We start from the raw sequence: 18,935 nt of genomic DNA, 5'->3' as shown, positions 1-18,935 counted from the left end.
ATATGATGCTTAGGTGAGCTGCCAAGCTGTTGTAATTGAAAAACTAAACAAACAGCTTTTAAACCCAAGGAAACAACCTATTATTCTCAAGACTATGTTTTTTGTGTTTATGATGTCAATCTTTGCACAGTTATTTAAAAAGTTCAAACATTTCTGCTACTACAGTGAGATTTTGAAAATTGTGTTTCTTAAGAAATTTTATACAGCTTCTTTGAAAAACAAAGATTGTACAGGTTGAGTTGAGGACGCAGTTCACGAAACTCTGTCAGACCTACAGATATGACTGCCTGAAAGAAAAACAAGGTCTGACTGAAAACTCGAACTTGTAGGCCAAAAATATTCAAGTGAAATGTCTACATCAGTCTACAAACCATTGCAAATGGTAGCTACTGTTAGCCACAAATGAACGCAGGATAGTTGCTTTGTTCTGCTAAGAATAGTAATGGATGCTTTGTGTTTCATATTCTTAATAGATTCAGACTGTGACTCAGATGATGATCCAGCATACATCCCTGACACAGACTCTGATGATACAGAACCTGAAAACAGTGGAACTCAACACACAACTAGAAAGAGTGTTGTTAAATTTGGTTCAGCACTTTCAACAGCAGGTATGCTCTGTTAAAGATGGATATTGTTTTTAGCTCGGCGTTTTCAAAGAAAACCCGAGGTATTGTCATAGCCAGCTTGTCATGCCATCTGACGTCCGCCGTCTGCGTCATGGTAAAACCTTAACATTGGCCCTACAATCAAAGTGCTTCCACCTACAACTTTGAAACTTCATATGTAGATGCACCTTGAAGAGTTATACAGGCCACATCCATTTTGAGGTCACTAGGTCAAAGGTCAGGGTCACGGTGACCAGAAATAGTAAGATTGGTTTCGGATGATAACTCAAGAACGCATACGCCTAGGATCATGAAACTTCATAGGTAGATTGATCATGACTTGCAGATGACCCCTATTGATTTTGAGGTCACTAGGTCAAAGGTCAAGGTCATGGTGACCCGAAATAGTAAAATGATTTTTGGATGATAACTCAAGAACGCTTTTGCCTAAGATCATGACACTTCATAGGTACATTGATCGTGACTCGCAGATGACCCCTATTGATTTTCAGGTCACTAGGTCAAAGGTCAAGGTCACAGTGACAAAAAACGTATTCACACAATGGCTGCCACTACAACGGACAGCCCATATGGGGGGGGCATGCATGTTTTACAAACAGCCCTTGTTAATAATTCTTATACTGATAACATCATGTTCAAATTCAAAACTATTTTTTATAAAAGAAAACTAGGTTATTAAGTTAAATTATTGATATCCATCGTTTGGGAAAGCTTTTGCTCATATTTTTGTTCTTTCTGTATCATCATGGTTAGAATGATTTGGAACTGCACGGCATATAGTCTTGATAACATTATCTGATAAGCCACTATTATTGAAGCTGGAAGCATTGTATTTCCTGCATACAATATTGTTTAAACAGAGATAGAAGAAGAAAGGAATTACTATCGCTTTAAATAACGGTTGTTTCTGGTAATTTGTCTGTTAATCAATACATTTAGTAGCTGAAAAGGTAAAAACGATATCTTAAAAAATCAGAATGCTGCCTTCCATTTAATAAAAAGAAAGTGGTAGCTGATAAAGTTAGGAGTTGGTACCCAGTAGAAAGTATCAGCGGTTGACTGACTAGGAAACCAAAAGGTTAAAGGTTGCAAACGTTTGCAAATGGTAGCTACTGTTAGCGACAAATGAACGCAGGATAGTTGCTTTGTTCTGCTAAGAATAGTAATGGATGCTTTGTGTTTCATATTCTTAATAGATTCAGACTGTGACTCAGATGATGATCCAGCATACATCCCTGACACAGACTCTGATGATACAGAACCTGAAAGCAGTGGAACTCAACACACAACTAGAGTGTTGTTAAATTTGGTTCAGCACTTTTAACAGCAGGTATGCTCTGTTAAAGATGGACATTGTTTTTAGCTCGGCGTTTTCGGCCCGATTTATTTTCATAGCCAGCTCATTTTGCCGTCTGCTTCGTGCTGAAACCTTAACACTTTTGGGTCACTAAGGTCAAAGGTCAAGGTCACTGTTACCTAAGTAATAAAAAAAAATCTGACAAGCTTTCGTTATTCAAAACTGCACCCGTAGCTGAAAGTAGCACCAGTTATGCGGTGCTCTTGTAATATGTATAATATCAGTCAAGTAGTGCTTTAATGTTTTGGTTATGATATTATTCATTGCTTGGTACCCAGGCAGCCGTTAACCTAACTTGACATTGACAATGTTTAGCATTCTAATTGCTTGTATTAGTTCATTACCACTGTTGGCTATTAGGCAATGACGAACTTAACATAAATGGAATAAATGATTCAACCATAATAAAATTAGTAAAATAAACACATTTGTTATTATACAGTAGTTCTGTCACTATTAAATATTGTAAATTCTGTTTGTACCCTGCCATTATCCTTGGAAATCTAGCACAGCTTTACTTATATATATTTTATTTTATTTTAACCCCCATTAATGGTAATGGGGGCTATATAGGAGTCACTTTGTCCGTCTGTCAGTCTGTCCTGAAAATTTCATCCGATCTTCACCAAACTTGGTCACAAGTTGTATCTTGATGATGTCTAGGTCAAGTTTTAAATTGGGTCATGCCGGGTCAAAACTAGGTCACAGGGTCACTTAGTGTGTTTTATACCAAAAGTTTGTCCGGACCATAACTATGTCATTTATCGTTCGATTTTAAAATAACTTGGTACATTTGTTCACTATCATGTGACGGTGTGTCATGCGAAAGTATTATGTCGATATCTCCAAGGTCAAAGATAAAAAATTGCCATAAAAGAGCTTGTCCAGCCCATAACTATGTTGTTCATTGTGAGATTTTTAAATCATTTGGCACATTTGTTGACCATCATTGGATGGTGTGTCGGGTAAAAAGAATTACGTCGACAAAGGTCAAGGTCACACTTTAAGTTCAAAGGCCAAAAATGGCCATGAATGAGCTTCTCCGGGCCATAACTATGTCGTGTACGATTTTTTATATCATTTGGCTCTTTTGTTCACCATCATTGGACAGTGTGTCCCGCGAAAGAATAAGTTCGATATCTCCAAGGTCAAGGTCACACTTTGAGTTCAAAGGTCAAAAATGGCAAAAAATGATCTTGTCTGGACCATAACTATGTCATTCATTGTGAGATTTTGAAATGAATCGGTACATTAATTTTGTTCAGTCATTGGACGGCGTGTCATGTGAAAGATTCAAGAGTTCAAAGGTAAAAATGGCTATTAATGATAATGGCATAATAATTCTTAATAATTTCCATAAATTACATTCTCTTGTTTTGTGACGACATCATGCAAAATAGTCTCTGTGTCAATGTGACACATGGGGGTAAACGTCACGTCTGTGACAAAGCTCTAGTTATGATTGTGTACTGCAACAATGTTATAAAAGGTTGTAATTGCTTCTACTATTTAAGGGTTTTTGTTTGAATTCACACTAACAGTCGCAGTGACACGTGTCGTATCTTCTACATATAAGTTTAAATTGGGTTTGCAGATGTTGGAAAAGCAATTGCCATACTTGATGAGGATTCAGATGGTGATATGGAAGTTTCTTCGTCTGAAGACAAAGTTCCTAACACCCATTCAACTGTGCATTCACAAAAGGATAAAGGTATGTGATCATTTTTTTTATTTTCCGAAACTACTTTTTGCTAAGCTTTTTATTTCTTTAAAGGCATCATTTTTATGCCGCCCCTTCAAAGAAGAGGGGGTATATTGCTTTGCACATGTCGGTCTGTCTGTCGGTCTGTCCACCAGGTGGTTTCCAGATGATAACTCCAGAACGCTTGGGCCTAGGATCATGAAACTTCATAGGTACATTGATCATGACTCGCAGATGCCCCTTATTGATTTTAAGGTCACGGTGACCCGAAATAATAAAATAATTTCCGGATGATGACTCAAGAACGCTAAGGCCTAGATCATGAAACTTCATAGGTAGATTGATCATGACTCGCAGATGACCCCTATTAATTTTCAGGTCACTATGTCAAAGGTCAAGGTCACGGTGACCCGAAAATAGTAAACTGGTTTCCGGATGATAACTCAAGAACACTTATTCCTAGGATCATGAAACTTGATAGGAAGATTGATCATGACTGGCAGATGACCCCTATTGATTTTCAGGTCACTAGGTCAAAGGTCAAGGTCACAGTGACAAAAAACATATTCACACAATGGCCGTCACTAATACGGAGAGCCCATATGGGGGGGCATGCATGTTTTACAAACAGCCCTTGTTCTATTAGTTAGCATACATATTTTGTCTATGGGTAATTTATTACTGGCTAAACAGGAGAAGCAAGCTAGTGACTTTCATCTAAAATTGTCCGAATAATCTTGTCTAGAAGCTATAGGGGATTCCCACAATAATTAATTTGGGTTGACAGTCATTGAAATTGAGATTTAAATCTACAAGCAAGTTGGGCTAGAACTATGGGAATTTGAACAAGCCCGAGTCAGATATTACTGGCCCAAACATTTTTGTTATTAATGCAGATAAACATACAGTCACATAAAACATCCATAGAAGCATTCATTTATTCAATCTTTAGAATACAATACAAATCTCTTATTTATTTCATCCTCATCCAAGTAAGCTTCCTCGTCATCTGAGCCAGCCTCTTTCGGATCCTGTAATAAGAAGAAATTAATTTCACACACGGATTTCAATCAAATCACAATTATGAATATACACATAAAGTTTAGGTAAAAAATTAGTAGAAAGTTATCCCATATATCCATGTGAAAGAGAGAGCAAACCTGAACCACCCGGAAATATATAAGCAATTAAGTGCCAGGTTATTCTACAAAAAGCTAGTTGACAAATGTGTCAATCACAGTGACCTCAGATTTGCATTCCTCAATGACGTACTTGAATGACAACTGTTCGGCCATTACTCTCTGTGTCCCAAACGCAACGCATAACATAATTTTACATAATAGTAATCCGGGAATCACAAAACCATGCGCTTTATGCGCAGTAATACAATTATCGGCTGATTGCCCAGCACATGTGCGCAGTGTGTTCAAACATAAGCGGCTGTTGATTTAAGCAGCTCAAAACTTTGTTTACAAATATTGAAAATGAAAGTGGAACTCGTTTTCTGTTTAATAAATTGTACAAGCACGTCGGGCTTGTAATATTGGATTTCCTACAAGCCCGAAAGAAAAAATACTAGTTTTTTGCTGTCAGACTAGTGCGAATTTCGACGACTGGTTTGATGATTGTTATTAGATAAACATGGTCATGTGAAACATGTGTAACATACAATGAAGTAATAAATGAAAAAAGAGGTTCCCAAAATATATAGAAATGTTCAAAATAAAATAAAATTTGGTATTTTATTCTATTTGCATACCTTGTTGATTCAAATTGTAAAAGAAAATATAATATCATTGTTTTAGAATGAAGCACTAAATTAGTTTGGTTTCATTTTTAAATGCAAATTACAACATCATGTCGGTATTCACGGTTCAGTGTAGAAAAACTACATGTAATATGGTACACAATAATGGATGGTTGATTTTTGCTGTTGGAAACAGTTTATCTCCATATCATGTAAATTATGTTAACTTGAAAAAGATCAGTAATTTAACATTTGCCTAATATATTTTTAGCTCGGCTGTTTTCGGAGAAAACCCGAGGTAATGCCATAGCCAGCTCGTCGTGTCCGTCGTTGTCCACTTAAACCTTTACATTTTGTTAAGGTTTTGAACATTGCATCTACAATAAAAGCGCTTCCACCTATAACATTGAAACTTCATATGTAGCTGCACCTTGACGAGTTTGACACACCACACCCATTTTTGGGTCACTAGGTCAAAGGTCAAGGTATATGTGACCTCTAAAAAGAAAAAAATTCTGGCAAGCTTTCGCAGCCGAGCGTGGCAACGTTTTGTGGTGCTCTTGTATTTCTATCTATCAGTTAAAAAAAAATTGAAAATGTCATAAATGTGCAATTTTCTTGTATTTGCGTTACGAACATTTTTTTTTATAGGACTTGAAAACCATTCCCTTTTTGCCACCCAAAGCAGTATAAATGTACTTTAATGTTAAAAAGAATTAGGAAGCCTTGTGTCTGTATAAAAAATAAAGTGACATGTACTCTCATATCAGTTATGTAGTAGATTGTTACATATTTTAGTCTCCTAAACACATTAGGCATGAAGTATTGAGATGGTCAGATTATCAGGGTTTAGCACAGTCAGTTAAGGTCAATAGTTACTGTAAAGATCTGATAAATGTGTTTTGTTTTTGTAGGTGTTTATCTGCAGTCAAAAAATTACCACGGGATGGCTGTCAAAAGAGATATGACAAAATTAACTTCTGTGTTTACTGCAAGAAGGCGGTTAAATCCAAAATATCTAGACATCTCTTAACCCACAAGGAACGTCAAAAGGTTCTTCAAATCCGACTTCTGCCAAAGAAATCAAAGCAGAGGGAAAATCTTTTCACAGAACTTGTGAATGAAGGTAACTTCAAACACAATATAGATGTTATTAGTACAGGTGAAGGTGTCCTCATTACAGCACGAAGAGAAAACATCGATCAGGAAAAACATCATTCACACCAAGATTATGTTCCTTGTGTATACTGTAAAGGATTTTACTTGAAAAAACTATTATGGCATCATCTCCTTTCGTGTAAAATGCGGCCAAATGATACTAAAGGTGATAATATGACGGACACAAAAATGCTGTACGGAAGGCCAAAAGCCTACTTTACGGTTGTTTGCATACTGAAAATGAAAAGGCTGTTGCAGAAATGCTACGCACAATGCATGATGATGATATAAAGGAAGTTGTTAAAAAAGATACTATTATTAAGTTGTTCAGTTCAATGCAGGTGTGTGCATTGGGAGGGAAACACATACAGAAGAAAAATGATATGCATAGGATTAGCCAAAATGCTAGGACCTTGGCTCGTCTAGTGATAAAAGCAAGTGAGCATCTGCCAATGGTCAGCTTGAACAAGCTTCTTTGTAAAGATAACTTTGACCTGGTTGTTAATAGCACCTTGAGTCTGTCGCATAACAGTGTCACCGTTGCTAACAAAATGGGTCATCTGCTTGGTCATTGTATAATGATTAAAAATGGCTATTCTGTAAGACGCAATTCAAATGAAATGGCAGAGGAAACAAGACTGTTCAAAGTGTTGTTTGATGCAGAATGGAAATATCGAGTAAATGCTCCAATGACAAGACAGAAAACTGTTCGTGATATGAACAAATTAACGTGCATACCAGAAACCGATGATCTTGTCAAGTTCAGGGATTATATAAAACAGATCATAGAGAATGAAGTCAGAGTTCTTCGTGCTTGTCCTAATCCTGGAAGTTGGACTAGACTGGCAAAGGCGACTATGTGCAGACTGTACATTTTCAACAAAAGAAGAATTGCAGAAGTTGAAGACATGCTCCTGGAAGCATACCAGAACAGACCAGAGTGGACGGGGACTGAAGAGTTTCGTGCCTCATTGTCTGACACTGAGAGAGAGTTTGCAAAAAGGCAAGTTTTGTCTTCATTGTAATAAGCATCCTAGGAACTTAAATATGTATCTAGATATTTAGTTTTGCATAAATTGTGTTTTTGACCTTAAATATGCAGAGGCGTCGAAGTTCAGGATTACGCCTGAAATCAGGATTTTGGCCCTTAAGGACCAATTTTGATATTGATATAAATCAGAGGATTTTTTACTGGAATTTTAAGATAATTATCACAAAATGTCATCTTAAACACAAATTATTTTACTTTAACATATTGTTTACAAAGTTATATACAATTGTAAACAAAGTTTACATGAATTATTAACCCTCTTTTGCTCTGGCCCCAAAACGAAATGCCTATTTTAAGGATTTTAGATTTTAGCCAATTGACACCCCTGATATGTTGTTTTTGTTTTTGTTTGCATTTGAAACACAGATTTCTTGTTGTTTTTAGCTCACCTGAGCACAACGTGCTCATGGTGAGCTATTGTGAACGCCTTTTGTCCGTCGTGCGTCGTCAACATTTACCTTGTTAGCACTCTAGAGGCCACATTTATTGTCCAATCATCACGAAACTTACTCAGAACATGTGTCCCAATAATATCTCGGACGAGTTCGAAAATGGTTCCGGTTGATTGAAAAACATGGCCGCCAGGGGGCGTGGCAGTTTGCTATAGTAAAACCTTGTTAACACTCTAGAAGTCACATTTATTGTCCAATCTTCATGAAACTTTGTCAGAACATGTGTCCCAATAATATCTTGGACGAGTTCGAAAATGTTTCCGGTTGGTTAAAAAACATGGCCGCCAGGGGGCGTGGCAGTTTTCCTTATATGGCTATAGTAAAACCTTGTTAAAACTCTAGAAGTCAAATTTTTAGTCCAATCTTCATGAAACTTTGTAAGAACATGTGTGCCAATAATATCTTGGACGAGTGAGAAAATGGTTCCGGTTGGTTGAAAAACATGGCCGCCAGGGGGCGTGGCAGTTTTCCTTATATGGCTATAGTAAAACCTTGTTAACACTTTAGAAGTCACATTTTTAGTCCAATCTTCATGAAACTTGGTCAAAACATGTGTCCCAATAATATCTTGGACGAGTTCGAAAATGGTTCCAGTTGAATGAAAAACATGGCCACTGATCTGAACATTTGTTCTAACAATAGCTTGAGTGAGTTTGAAAATGGTTATGGTTTGTTGAAAAACATGGCCGCCAGGGGGGGGGGGGCAGTTGTCCTTATATGGCTTTAGTGAAAACTTGTTGACACTATATTAGCCACATTTATTGGCCAATCTTCATGAAACTTGGTCAGAACATTTGTCACAATGAAATTTTGCCAGAGATTGAAGCTGGGTCATATGAGCTCAAAAACTAGGTCACAAGGTTAAATATAGAAAAACATGTTAAAAGTCACTTTTTTGTATCTGTTTGGGAAGTCACTTTGTGCCTAATGTTTTTTTATTTATGAAATATTTTCAGAATGGACATGCTTGAAGTGCGTGGAAAATCAAAGAAGAATGTGACAGCATGTATATTATTAACTCCAGATGTAAAATCAGCTATAAATGTCCTGGTGGAGACAAGAAGTAGTTCATTGGTATCAGTTCCAAGAGACAATCCCTATCTTTTCTCCAGATTAAATGCTCTTACTCCATTATCTGGCAGTCGAGCTATGCATGAATTGGTTCGAGAATGCCCGGGACTGCAGAGGCCTGAAAGGATAACAACAACCTTATTGAGAAAATACATTGCTACAGTGTCACAGGTAATTATACCCTAAAACCTTAGGTTATGCAGCATATTTGAAGCACTTTGAACTGAACAAATTATAGTTTTAAACCTTAACTAGGACAGTTAGAAACAGGTAAAAATGGGTAGACAGACTGATAGTGAAAACCACTTAAAAATCCTCACTGGTTCATAGGAGCCTGAGGTATATAGTAATAAAATGTATAATCGTGTCTGAAACCACAAGGTCCAGAGAATGGTATTTGGTTTGTAATTACTGAGTTGTCCACTACCAAGATTGTTCAAATTATGCCCCTGGAGTCAAAGTTTGCCTGCCTCTTTGGTCACAAGTAAAGCATAGAGTTAAATGGTTATACCTTCTTATGAAACCTACGCCTTAAATACAACACAGCCCAGCAGCTAAATATTTGACATTCTTCAAAAGTTCCAAGGTTACTTTGTCATGGTGATTTGCCAATCATTGGTTCAGCATTTCTTACTTGCTGTCAATATACCTTGAGCGACCATTGCAGTCCTTTTGTTTACTTTAGTCTTTGATACATAGATTTGTTATTTTATATTAAACTTTGCTGTTAAATCAAGAAATTGTTATGTTGTTTTATATGTATGTATTTGCTTTGGTTCGAATATGGCCATATTAAATGTATGCAAATGTGTTATCCTTGTCAAATAAAAAATCATTTCTTGAAACATTCAAGGTTCAATATTGAACTTTCTATTTATAATTCAGTACTTATTTTTTATTTTACAAACTGGTACAATCGTTCACAATTACTTCTAAAGTCTAGTTGTGCAAATATTGGATTGTTTAAGCCATTTAAGAATTATGGTCTTTGTTTCATATCCCTGTACAGATGAGATATTGTGACCTGAAGGTTTCTTTATTATGGCACAATATTTATTTAGACTTTCAGCAATTATACTACATTCTCTTCCAGTTTAATGGCATACATACATACATGTATACTTCGGCTTTTATACAGGAATAAGTAATTATGTTGAATTTGCTTGCCATCAATTTGTGAATAAATTATAATAAAAACTTTTATGGAGACCTTTGATTTTGGCAGCTTTTGTATGACAGAAAATGGTTATCTGTGAGAACCCAATAATTGATTTTAAATTGTTAGACCCAATTGTTATATTTAACATAAATTTTGGCATATATACAGGAAGTAGCTATTTGCAAAATGGCGGATCATGTAAATACCAAACCACGTGTTGGCTTTTTCAGAATTAAACATTACAAAATTTTTGACTCTGTAAATGCATGGTGTGATTACAAGAATTTGGAGCACCATAATGACTACAACTATACAGATAAAAGCTTTCTTGTGTACATCTTTTCTGTAGAAGATGCAAAAAAAATTTGTTAAATTGGCAGCAAACTGGAATGATGACTGCATATTTGTGAATATAATCAAGAATTAACATGCTTTGTAGATTCTTGACATGACTCATGGTGAACTAAAATTGCTTGCAAAGCATCTGGGACATGATGTGAAGACACACAAGGAATATTATCAGTTGTCTTCCAGTACCATGGAACTCTCAAAGGTATATATTTCATTAATAAAAATCTTTAAATTTTCCATACACATATATTTGAAAAACTAAATGCTATATTGTAACTAAGAGGGCTAAAAGAAAGAATAATTTAACAGGCAGCCATAGTAAGACCATATCTGATGTTGACTTTGACTAGTATGCTTTGCATTAATGGCCTTTTATGCCCCCTGGATCGAATGAACGGGGGTATATTGTTTTTGGCTTGTCTTTCTTTGTATGTGTGTGCGTGTCACGGTGTGTGTGTGTCCAAAACTTTTACCAAAACTTAAACGTTTGATCATAACTTTTGAAATATTGAAAACAGCAACTTGATATTTGGATTACATGCGTATCTCATAGTGCTGCAACAATACGCCAAAAACCGTATTGCAATATATTGTCGTTGTTATGATGGAAGTATTGTTGACACTGGAATATTATGGTCTTCTTGAAATTTTATAGGTTGCCCTGATGTTGTATGCTGTTGAAAATGGTAAAGTCAATGAGTGGAAGGGAAGGCAGATGAAGGACATAGTAGTAGAAGGTTTGATTATAAGAATTTTATTAATATAATTCATTTTACTGAATTGGGATGGAGAATTTTTGATACTTTCTCTCCTATGGCTGTCAGTAAATTCGACTGAATGATCATTCTTCAGAACAAAACAGAGCGCTTGAGAACAGACAAACGATGTAAAACATTGTTTGAAAGGCGGGGCCCTTGTTTTGGCCACGTTAATTCAATAAGTCTAAAATTTACGTGGTAAAAATAGGCAAACCTATTTTATGTGCCTTGAAAATTGTTTATCCTCTCAAAGAAATGCTAATGCAACAAAATACTTTTTAACAACCTTGAAGTATTGAAAATATTTACTGTCATATCAAGAGTGACTTCTGGTTATTTTTTTCTATAACTAGTTATTTCTAAAATAAAAAATCATTTTTTACAGATTTACCTCTTCCAATTGAAGACGAAGATGGCCATCAAGAAGGTAAAATAGTTATTTATACCCATAATAGATCATTGGCCACTGTTCATTTGTATTATGAAAGTGGTCCATAACAGAGTCATTGTTATGGTAGCCCATTAAAAAAAAAAAAGAAGTATAGGAATACCTTAAGATTTGGACACCTTATGAAATAGTTTATATGCTCAATTAGACATTTCTGTTTCTGAGTTATTTTAATGATTTAAAGGATAAATAACTTAACTTGCAAGTATGAAGATTTTCTGATTTAAATTGTAAGCAGGTCTTATAACATATTTTAGTGGGGGATATGTGTGTTGTTATTTTGTGTACATCTCATACCTTAAACCGAAAAGCATAAAAAAACACTTTTAGAAGTGCTTTTGGAAAACAAAACATTTCCTTTGTTATTTCTGTTATCATATAATAAAGGCTCACCTATTGATGATAAAGACAAGACCCAAGTGTAGACTATATATTCTAGTACAATTTTCCATTGTCCAAGCAAATATATATTTATGCCACCCTTCGAAGAAGAGGGGGTATTTTGCTTTGCACATGTCGGTCTGTCGGTCGGTCCGTCCACCAGGTGGTTTCCGGATGATAACTCAAGAACGCTTGGGGCTAGGATCATGAAACTTCATAGGTACATTGATCATGACTTGCAGATGACCCCTATTGATTTTGAGGTCACTAGGTCAAAGGTCAAGGTCACAGTGACCCGAAATAGTAAAATGGTTTCTGGATGATAACTCAAGAACGCATACGCCTAGGATCATGAAACTTCATGGGTAGATTGATCATGACTCGCAGATGACCCCTACAGATTTTGAGGTCACTAGGTCAAAGGTCAAGGTCACGGTGACCAGAAATAGTAAAATGGTTTCCGGATGATAACTCAAGAACGCATACGGCTAGGATCATGAAACTTCATGGGTAGATTGATCATTACTCGCAGATGACCCCTATTGATTTTGAGGTCAAGGTCACGGTGACCCGAAATAGTTAAATGGTTTTCGGATGATAACTCAAGAACGCTTTTGCCTAGGATCATGACACTTCATTAGTACATTGATCGTGACTCGCAGATAACCCCTATTGATTTTCAGGTCACTAGGTCAAAGGTCAAGGTCACAGTGACAAAAAACGTATTCACACAATGGCTTCCACTACAACGGACAGCCCATATGGGGGGCATGCATGTTTTCTATAGATTTCAGCAAGACCCACCAATGGATAATAGACATACAAGACCCCACTGTTGACATTATATGTTTACAGGCATTGAGGCAACTGTTAAAGACACCCACAGTCTAGAATCTATACAGGAGTCAGAGCCTCTCATGATACAACAGGCCAGTGTTAACTGTGCTGATCATATGCAATCTACAGGTTTCACTTTGGTTCTTTCAGAGTCCATGTCAACTGCTGACAGTGAAGAGCCAGGCAGTCTGACCCATGATAGGAGGGAGCCAAGTGAAGAGCCAGCCAGTCTGACCCATGATAGGAGGGAGCCAAGTGAAGAGCCAGCCAGTCTGACCCATGGTATTTCTATTATCATATAATAAAGGCCCACCTATTGATGATAAAGACATGACCCAACTGTAGACTATATATTCTAGTACAATTTTCTGTTGTCCAAGCCAATATATATTTATGCCCCCCTTCGAAGAAGAGGGGGGATATTGCTTTGCTCATGTCAATCGGTCCGTCTGTCCACCAGGTGGTCGTCAGACGATAACTCAAGAACGCTTGGGCCTAGGATCATGAAACTTCATAGGTACATTGATCATGACTTGCAGATGACCCCTTTTGATTTTGAGGTCAAAGGTCAAGGTGACCCGAAATTGTACAATGGTTTCTGGATTATAACTCAAGAACGCATACGCCTAGGATCATGAAACTTCATAGGTAGTTTGATCATGACTCGCAGATGACCCCTATTGATTTTGAGGTCACAAGGTCAAGGTCACGGTGACCCGAAATAGTAAAATGATTTTCGGATTATAACTCAAGAACGCTTTTGCCTAGGATCATGACACTTCATATGTACATTGATCGTGACTTGCAGATGACCCCTATTGATTTCAGGTCACTAGGTCAAAGGTCAAGGTCACAGTGACAAAAAACGTATTCACACAATGGCTGCCACTACAACGGACAGGCCATATGGGGGGCATGCATGTTTTCTATAGATTTCAGCAAGACCCACCAATGAATAATAGACATACAAGACCCCACTGTTGACATTATATGTTTACAGTCATTGAGGCAACTGTTGAAGACACCCACAGTCTAGAATCTGTACAGGAGTCAGAGCCTCTCGTGATACAACATGCCAGTGTTGACTGTGCTTATCATATGCAATCTACAGGTTTCACTTTGGTTCTTTCAGAGTCCATGTCAACTGCTGCCAGTGAAGGGCCAGCCAGTCTGACCCATGATGAAATGAGGCAGCCAAATCCTCAAGGTATGAACTAAATTTGAAGACGGGTTTCTCTGCATTTTCTATCATTATGTGACAGAGTCTTATGTCATGACTGTATTAAAGTAAATGAGTAGTCCAAGTCAAGTGTGATGCTCTAGACGACCTCCTCTGTGATCTACAGGGTTACAACAATGTGCTTGTAAAAGTCCTTGTAAAGTACAAAGTAGGCAGTTTGCTATGGAAGTTAATGTTAAGTACTTGTTCTTCCAAGAAATGATAGTTCTGCGAACTGTCAGTTCTTATATGTGTGAAAAATTGTTTTAAACTGGTGTTAAAACAGTTTCAGTTCATTTTACCTCCTAACATGTTCAGGTTTTGTGCATTTTTATCAGGAAAACCTTGCTCTACAATATTCAATCATTGTATCACTTGCGGTGTTCTGCCGTGAAATTTTACTGTTGGGGACCCTTTAGGATTACAAAAGTGGGGACAAAAAGAAAAAATATGGGGACACAGAAATATTTTTGTAGCAGAATTAAATGTGTGGAAACTAATAACCTTTAACTTGATTAAACTTGCTTAAACTTCTAACAGTCAGGTTGTAACATTGTTATTAAAACTGGAACATTCAAACAACTTTTTAACACTGTCAAACAGTTGTCAACATATTTACAAAACTTTGAACAGATTTATGGTCATTGGACTCCGCATGGCATGTCAAAGTACTTGTTCGATAATTAGAAATACCGATAGTAAAGGCGTTTTCTTTTTTGCTTTATGCACAATCTGCATGTCATTTTGTTGTTGTCAAACAGTGACCAAGGACATTTTTGAAGCCAATTTTCTTGTAATGTACGTTTAAGGGCAGACTTTTTCGTAATTGCTAAACAATGTAGGGACTTGGGAAGACTCTGTTGGGTTAACAACCCAACAGAGTCTTCCCATTTTCTAATTTTACTTGCCGGAGGAAAAAAAATAAATGGATTTTTTTTTCTCTGGCCTGTCACTTTAAGCCATTTTGATAGTTTCGGAAATTTCCTTGATATCTGATTGGTTGTTATAATCTCAACTTACCAATGAAATAGAGTGTTAATATTAAATAAATTAACCATTGGCTGCGAAATGAGTTATGTACAATGAAATAGTTTGTTCTGGTTACACATTCACTCGATTACTTTACCGACTTACAAATTGAATCGATTAGTTTTTATTTCTAATTCATGTGCGCCCGCGGACCCATATACAGAAAACGGGTGGGGACAAATATTTGTTTTTTGCGACAATAACACAAGGGCGCATCCACGGCAGAACACTGACTTGTTATGTTGATACTTTGTGTGCAAGGATCAATTCAGTAGAAAAGTCAACAAAATAAACGGCTTACAGTCACTGACCAAATGAGTTTGCTGCTTAGAGTGTATATTTTTCCAAAAAATATTTGAAAATTTCCCCTCTTGGAAGTGTAGTTCAATTTTAATCAATACCTCGTTTAAATAATTCACAGAAAAGCCAAAAAATGTTGATCTTTGAACATAAACATAACATGTTGATGACAAAAAAAAGTTGGAATAATGTTTTTCGCTCTGTGTATGGTGAATTATGGTGTTACAACTTGATTTTGTATGTTACTTGCTTAGAATTGAAATTTCCCCTTTTATGCGTGAATTATCCCCCTCTCAGGGGACCCGACCCCTTTCCCCCAAAACTGAAAAAAAACACTGACATGATACTCATTGCTATTTTATTTTTTATATCTATTCTTGTTTTAGGGACAGGGACAAGAAAAGGAATGAAACGAAAGTGGGCCAGCGAAGAGAACATATGTTTCATGAACTTTTTTAGAGATGAATTAAGAGAAAAAATAATGCCATCTGGCTCAAAAATAATGGGGTCCCTAAAAATACTTACCGGAAGAACAGTGGCCCAGATAAGGGCAAGGGTCCATAACATTATTATGAAAAAACAAAAATGGAAAAAGAATTGTTGAACTGTGGAATATGTTTATGCCCCTGGTAGGGTGGCATATAGCAGTTGAACTGTCCGTCAGTCAGTCAGTCTGTCCATCTGGCCGAAAACTTATATGGCCATAACTTTTTCAATATTGAACATAGCAACTTGATATTTATACCCCTATTACAATTGGTAATGGGGGCTATATAGGAGTCACGTTTGTCGGTCTGTCCCGATATTTCATCCGATCTTCACCAAACTTGGTCAGTAGTTGTATGTAGATAATGTCTAGGTCAGTTTGAATATGGGTCATGCCAGGTCAAAAACTAGGTCATGGGGTCACTTAGTATGTTTTAAACTGTAAGTTTGTACGGACCATAGCTATGTCATTTATTGTTACATTTTTAAATGACTCGGTACATTTGTTCACCATCATGGAACGGTGTGTCGCGTTAAAAAAAATTACGTCAATATCTCAAAGGTCAAGGTCACACTTGGGAGTTCAAAGGTCAAATGCTTGTCCGGGCCATAGCTTTGTTTTTTATTGTGAGATTTTAAAATCATTTGGCACATTTGTTCACCATCATTGAACAGTGTGTCGGGCGAAAGAATTACGTCGATATTTCCAAGAACAAGGGCACAATTTGAGTTTAAAGGTAAAAAATGGCCATAATTGAGCTTGTCTGGGCAATAACTATGTTGTTTATTGTGCGATTTTAAAATCGTTGGCTCTTTTGTTCACCATCATTTGACGGTGTGTCGCGCGAAAGAATTATGTCGATATCTCCAAGGTCAAGTTCGTAGTTTTAGTTCAAAGGTCAAAAATGGCAATAAATTATCTTGTCTGGGCCATAAATATGTCATTCATTGTAAGATTTTAAAATGACTGTACATCAATTTTGTTCAAAGTCATTGGAAGGCTTGTCATGTGAAAGAATTCAAGAGTTCAAAGGTCAAAATGGCTATAAATGATAATGGCATAATGATTCTTAAAAAATCGCCATAAATTGTATTATCTTGTTTTGTGAAGACAGCATACAAAATAATCAATCAATCAATGCGGTATGTGGGGGTAACAGACAAAGCTCCAGTTGGCATGCATGTGCATCTTGTGAAGCTGCACATATTGAGTGGTGAAAAGTGAAGGTCAAGGTAATTCTTCAAGGTTAAATGTTAAATATATTGCTTTTGTCCGTCCGTCTGAAAACTTTAAAATTGTGCCATAACTTTTGAGCTCACCTGAGTGCAACATGCTCATGGTGAGCTTTTGTGATTGCCTTTTGTGCGTTGTATGTCGTCAACATTTTGCCTTGTGAACACTCTAGATTCCACATTTATTGTCTGATCTTCATGAAATTTTGCAGAACATTTGTCACATTGATACCTCGACTGAGTTCGAAACTGGGTCATGCTGGGTCAAAAATTAGGTCACTAGGTAAAAAAAACAACAAAAAAACTTGTGAACACTGTACAAGTCCAATCTTCATGTAACTTTGTCAAAATGTTTGTCTAAATGATATTTTGGTTGAGTTAAAAATTGGTTCCGGTCCGTTGAAAAACATGGCCGCCAGGGCGGGGCAGTAAAAAAATTTCCTTATATGGCTATAGAGAAACCTTGTGAACACTTTAGAAGTCAAAATGTTTGCCTTATCATCATGAAACTTAATCAAAACATTGGTTTTATTTATATTTTGGACGAGTTCGAAAATGGTCCAGATCAGTGAAAAAACATGGCCGCCAAGGGGCGGGGGAGTTTTTCTTATATGTCTTTAGTTAAACATTGCTAACACTCTAGAGGCCACATTTATTGTCCATTCTTCATGAAATTTGGTCAGAAGTTTGGTCTCAATGATATCTTAGACGAGCTGAAAATGGTTACGTTTGCTTGAAAAACATGGCTGCCAAAGGGCGGGGCATTTTTCCTTATATGGCTATAGTAAAACGTTGTGAACACTCTAGAGGCCACATTTATTGTCCAATCTTCATGAAATTTGGTCAGAATATTTGTCTCATTAATATCTTGGATGGGTTTGAAAATTATTATGTTTGCTTGAAAAACATGGCTGCCATGGGGCGGGGCATTTTTCCTTATAAAAATGGCTATTGTAAAATCTTGTTAACACTCTTGAGGCCACATTTATTTTCCGATCTTCATGAAACTTGGTCAGAATATTCATCCCAAAAAATATCGTGGACAAGTTAAAAAATGATGCTGGTTGGTTGAAAAACATGTCCGCCAGGGGGTGGGGCATTTTACCTTATATGGCTATAGTAAAACTTTGTTAACACTCTAGAGGCCACATTTATTTTCTTATCTTCATGAAACTTGGTCAGAAGATTTGTCCTAATGATATCTTGGATTAGTTCAAAAATAGTTTTGTTTGCTTAAAAAACATGGCCACCAGGGGGCGGGGCATTTTTCCTAATATGGTTATGTATCATGCTTTACTAAAACATTGTTAACACTCTGTAGGCCACATTTATTTTCCGATTATTATGAAACTTGGTCAGATGATTTGTCCTAATGATATCTTGGATGAGTTCAAAAATGGTTCTAGTTGGTGGAAAAACATGGCCGCTAAGGGGGCGTGTCATTTTTCCTTATATGGCTAAAGTAAAACCCTGTTAAAACTCTAGAAGCCATATTTATTGTACGATCATCATGACACTTTGTCAGAAGATTTGTCCCAATGATATTTGGACAAGTTTGAAATTGGTT

The 18,935-nt window shown here is 36.6% G+C and overlaps 2 protein-coding genes and 1 long non-coding RNA gene across 5 annotated transcripts in view; 2 read left to right on the top strand and 1 right to left on the bottom strand.

The window, feature by feature from the left end:
* LOC127850900 (uncharacterized) overlaps positions 1-6,593 on the top strand; it is a 23,205-nt gene extending 16,612 nt beyond the window's left edge. For both annotated transcript variants that reach the window (XM_052384302.1, XM_052384303.1), the window contains 3 exons: positions 474-611; positions 3,581-3,697; positions 6,350-6,593. In XM_052384302.1, coding sequence (XP_052240262.1) covers positions 474-611; positions 3,581-3,697; positions 6,350-6,468 — 374 coding nt within the window. In that variant the 3' untranslated portion in view covers positions 6,469-6,593. The remainder of the gene's footprint in view (positions 1-473; positions 612-3,580; positions 3,698-6,349) is intronic.
* Positions 4,613-9,360, bottom strand: LOC127850904 (uncharacterized). The gene is made up of 2 exons (XR_008035552.1): positions 9,224-9,360; positions 4,613-4,719 (listed from the first exon to the last, which is right to left on the bottom strand). It is a non-coding gene; the product is annotated as an uncharacterized LOC127850904 (long non-coding RNA).
* On the top strand, positions 6,781-18,935 carry LOC127850898 (uncharacterized). 2 transcript variants are annotated; one of them, XM_052384299.1, is made up of 8 exons: positions 6,781-7,596; positions 9,053-9,338; positions 10,766-10,879; positions 11,333-11,414; positions 11,821-11,862; positions 13,252-13,383; positions 14,234-14,308; positions 16,036-18,935. In XM_052384299.1, the coding sequence occupies exons 1-8, from the start codon at positions 6,854-6,856 to the stop codon at positions 16,251-16,253; spliced, it is 1,692 nt and encodes a 563-aa protein (XP_052240259.1). In that variant the 5' UTR covers positions 6,781-6,853; the 3' UTR covers positions 16,254-18,935. The 2 variants fall into 2 exon arrangements, with proteins under 2 accessions (XP_052240259.1, XP_052240260.1); XM_052384300.1 differs by lacking the exon at positions 13,252-13,383.

Source organism: Dreissena polymorpha, chromosome 11 (assembly GCF_020536995.1).
Source record: "Dreissena polymorpha isolate Duluth1 chromosome 11, UMN_Dpol_1.0, whole genome shotgun sequence".
In the NCBI taxonomy this organism is placed as follows: domain Eukaryota; kingdom Metazoa; phylum Mollusca; class Bivalvia; order Myida; family Dreissenidae; genus Dreissena; species Dreissena polymorpha.
The sequence above is the reverse complement of the archived record's forward strand: the minus strand, read 5'-3'. Positions and strand labels throughout refer to the sequence as shown.

Coding starts and splice junctions, on each gene's coding strand:
- LOC127850898 (XM_052384299.1), top strand. CDS start 6,854: ATGCTACGCACAATGCATGATGATGATATAAAGGAAGTTGTTAAAAAA. Junction 9,339..10,765: donor ACATTGCTACAGTGTCACAG/GTAATTATACCC, acceptor CATGCTTTGTAG/ATTCTTGACATGACTCATGG. Junction 11,863..13,251: donor CGAAGATGGCCATCAAGAAG/GTAAAATAGTTA, acceptor TGGTTCTTTCAG/AGTCCATGTCAACTGCTGAC.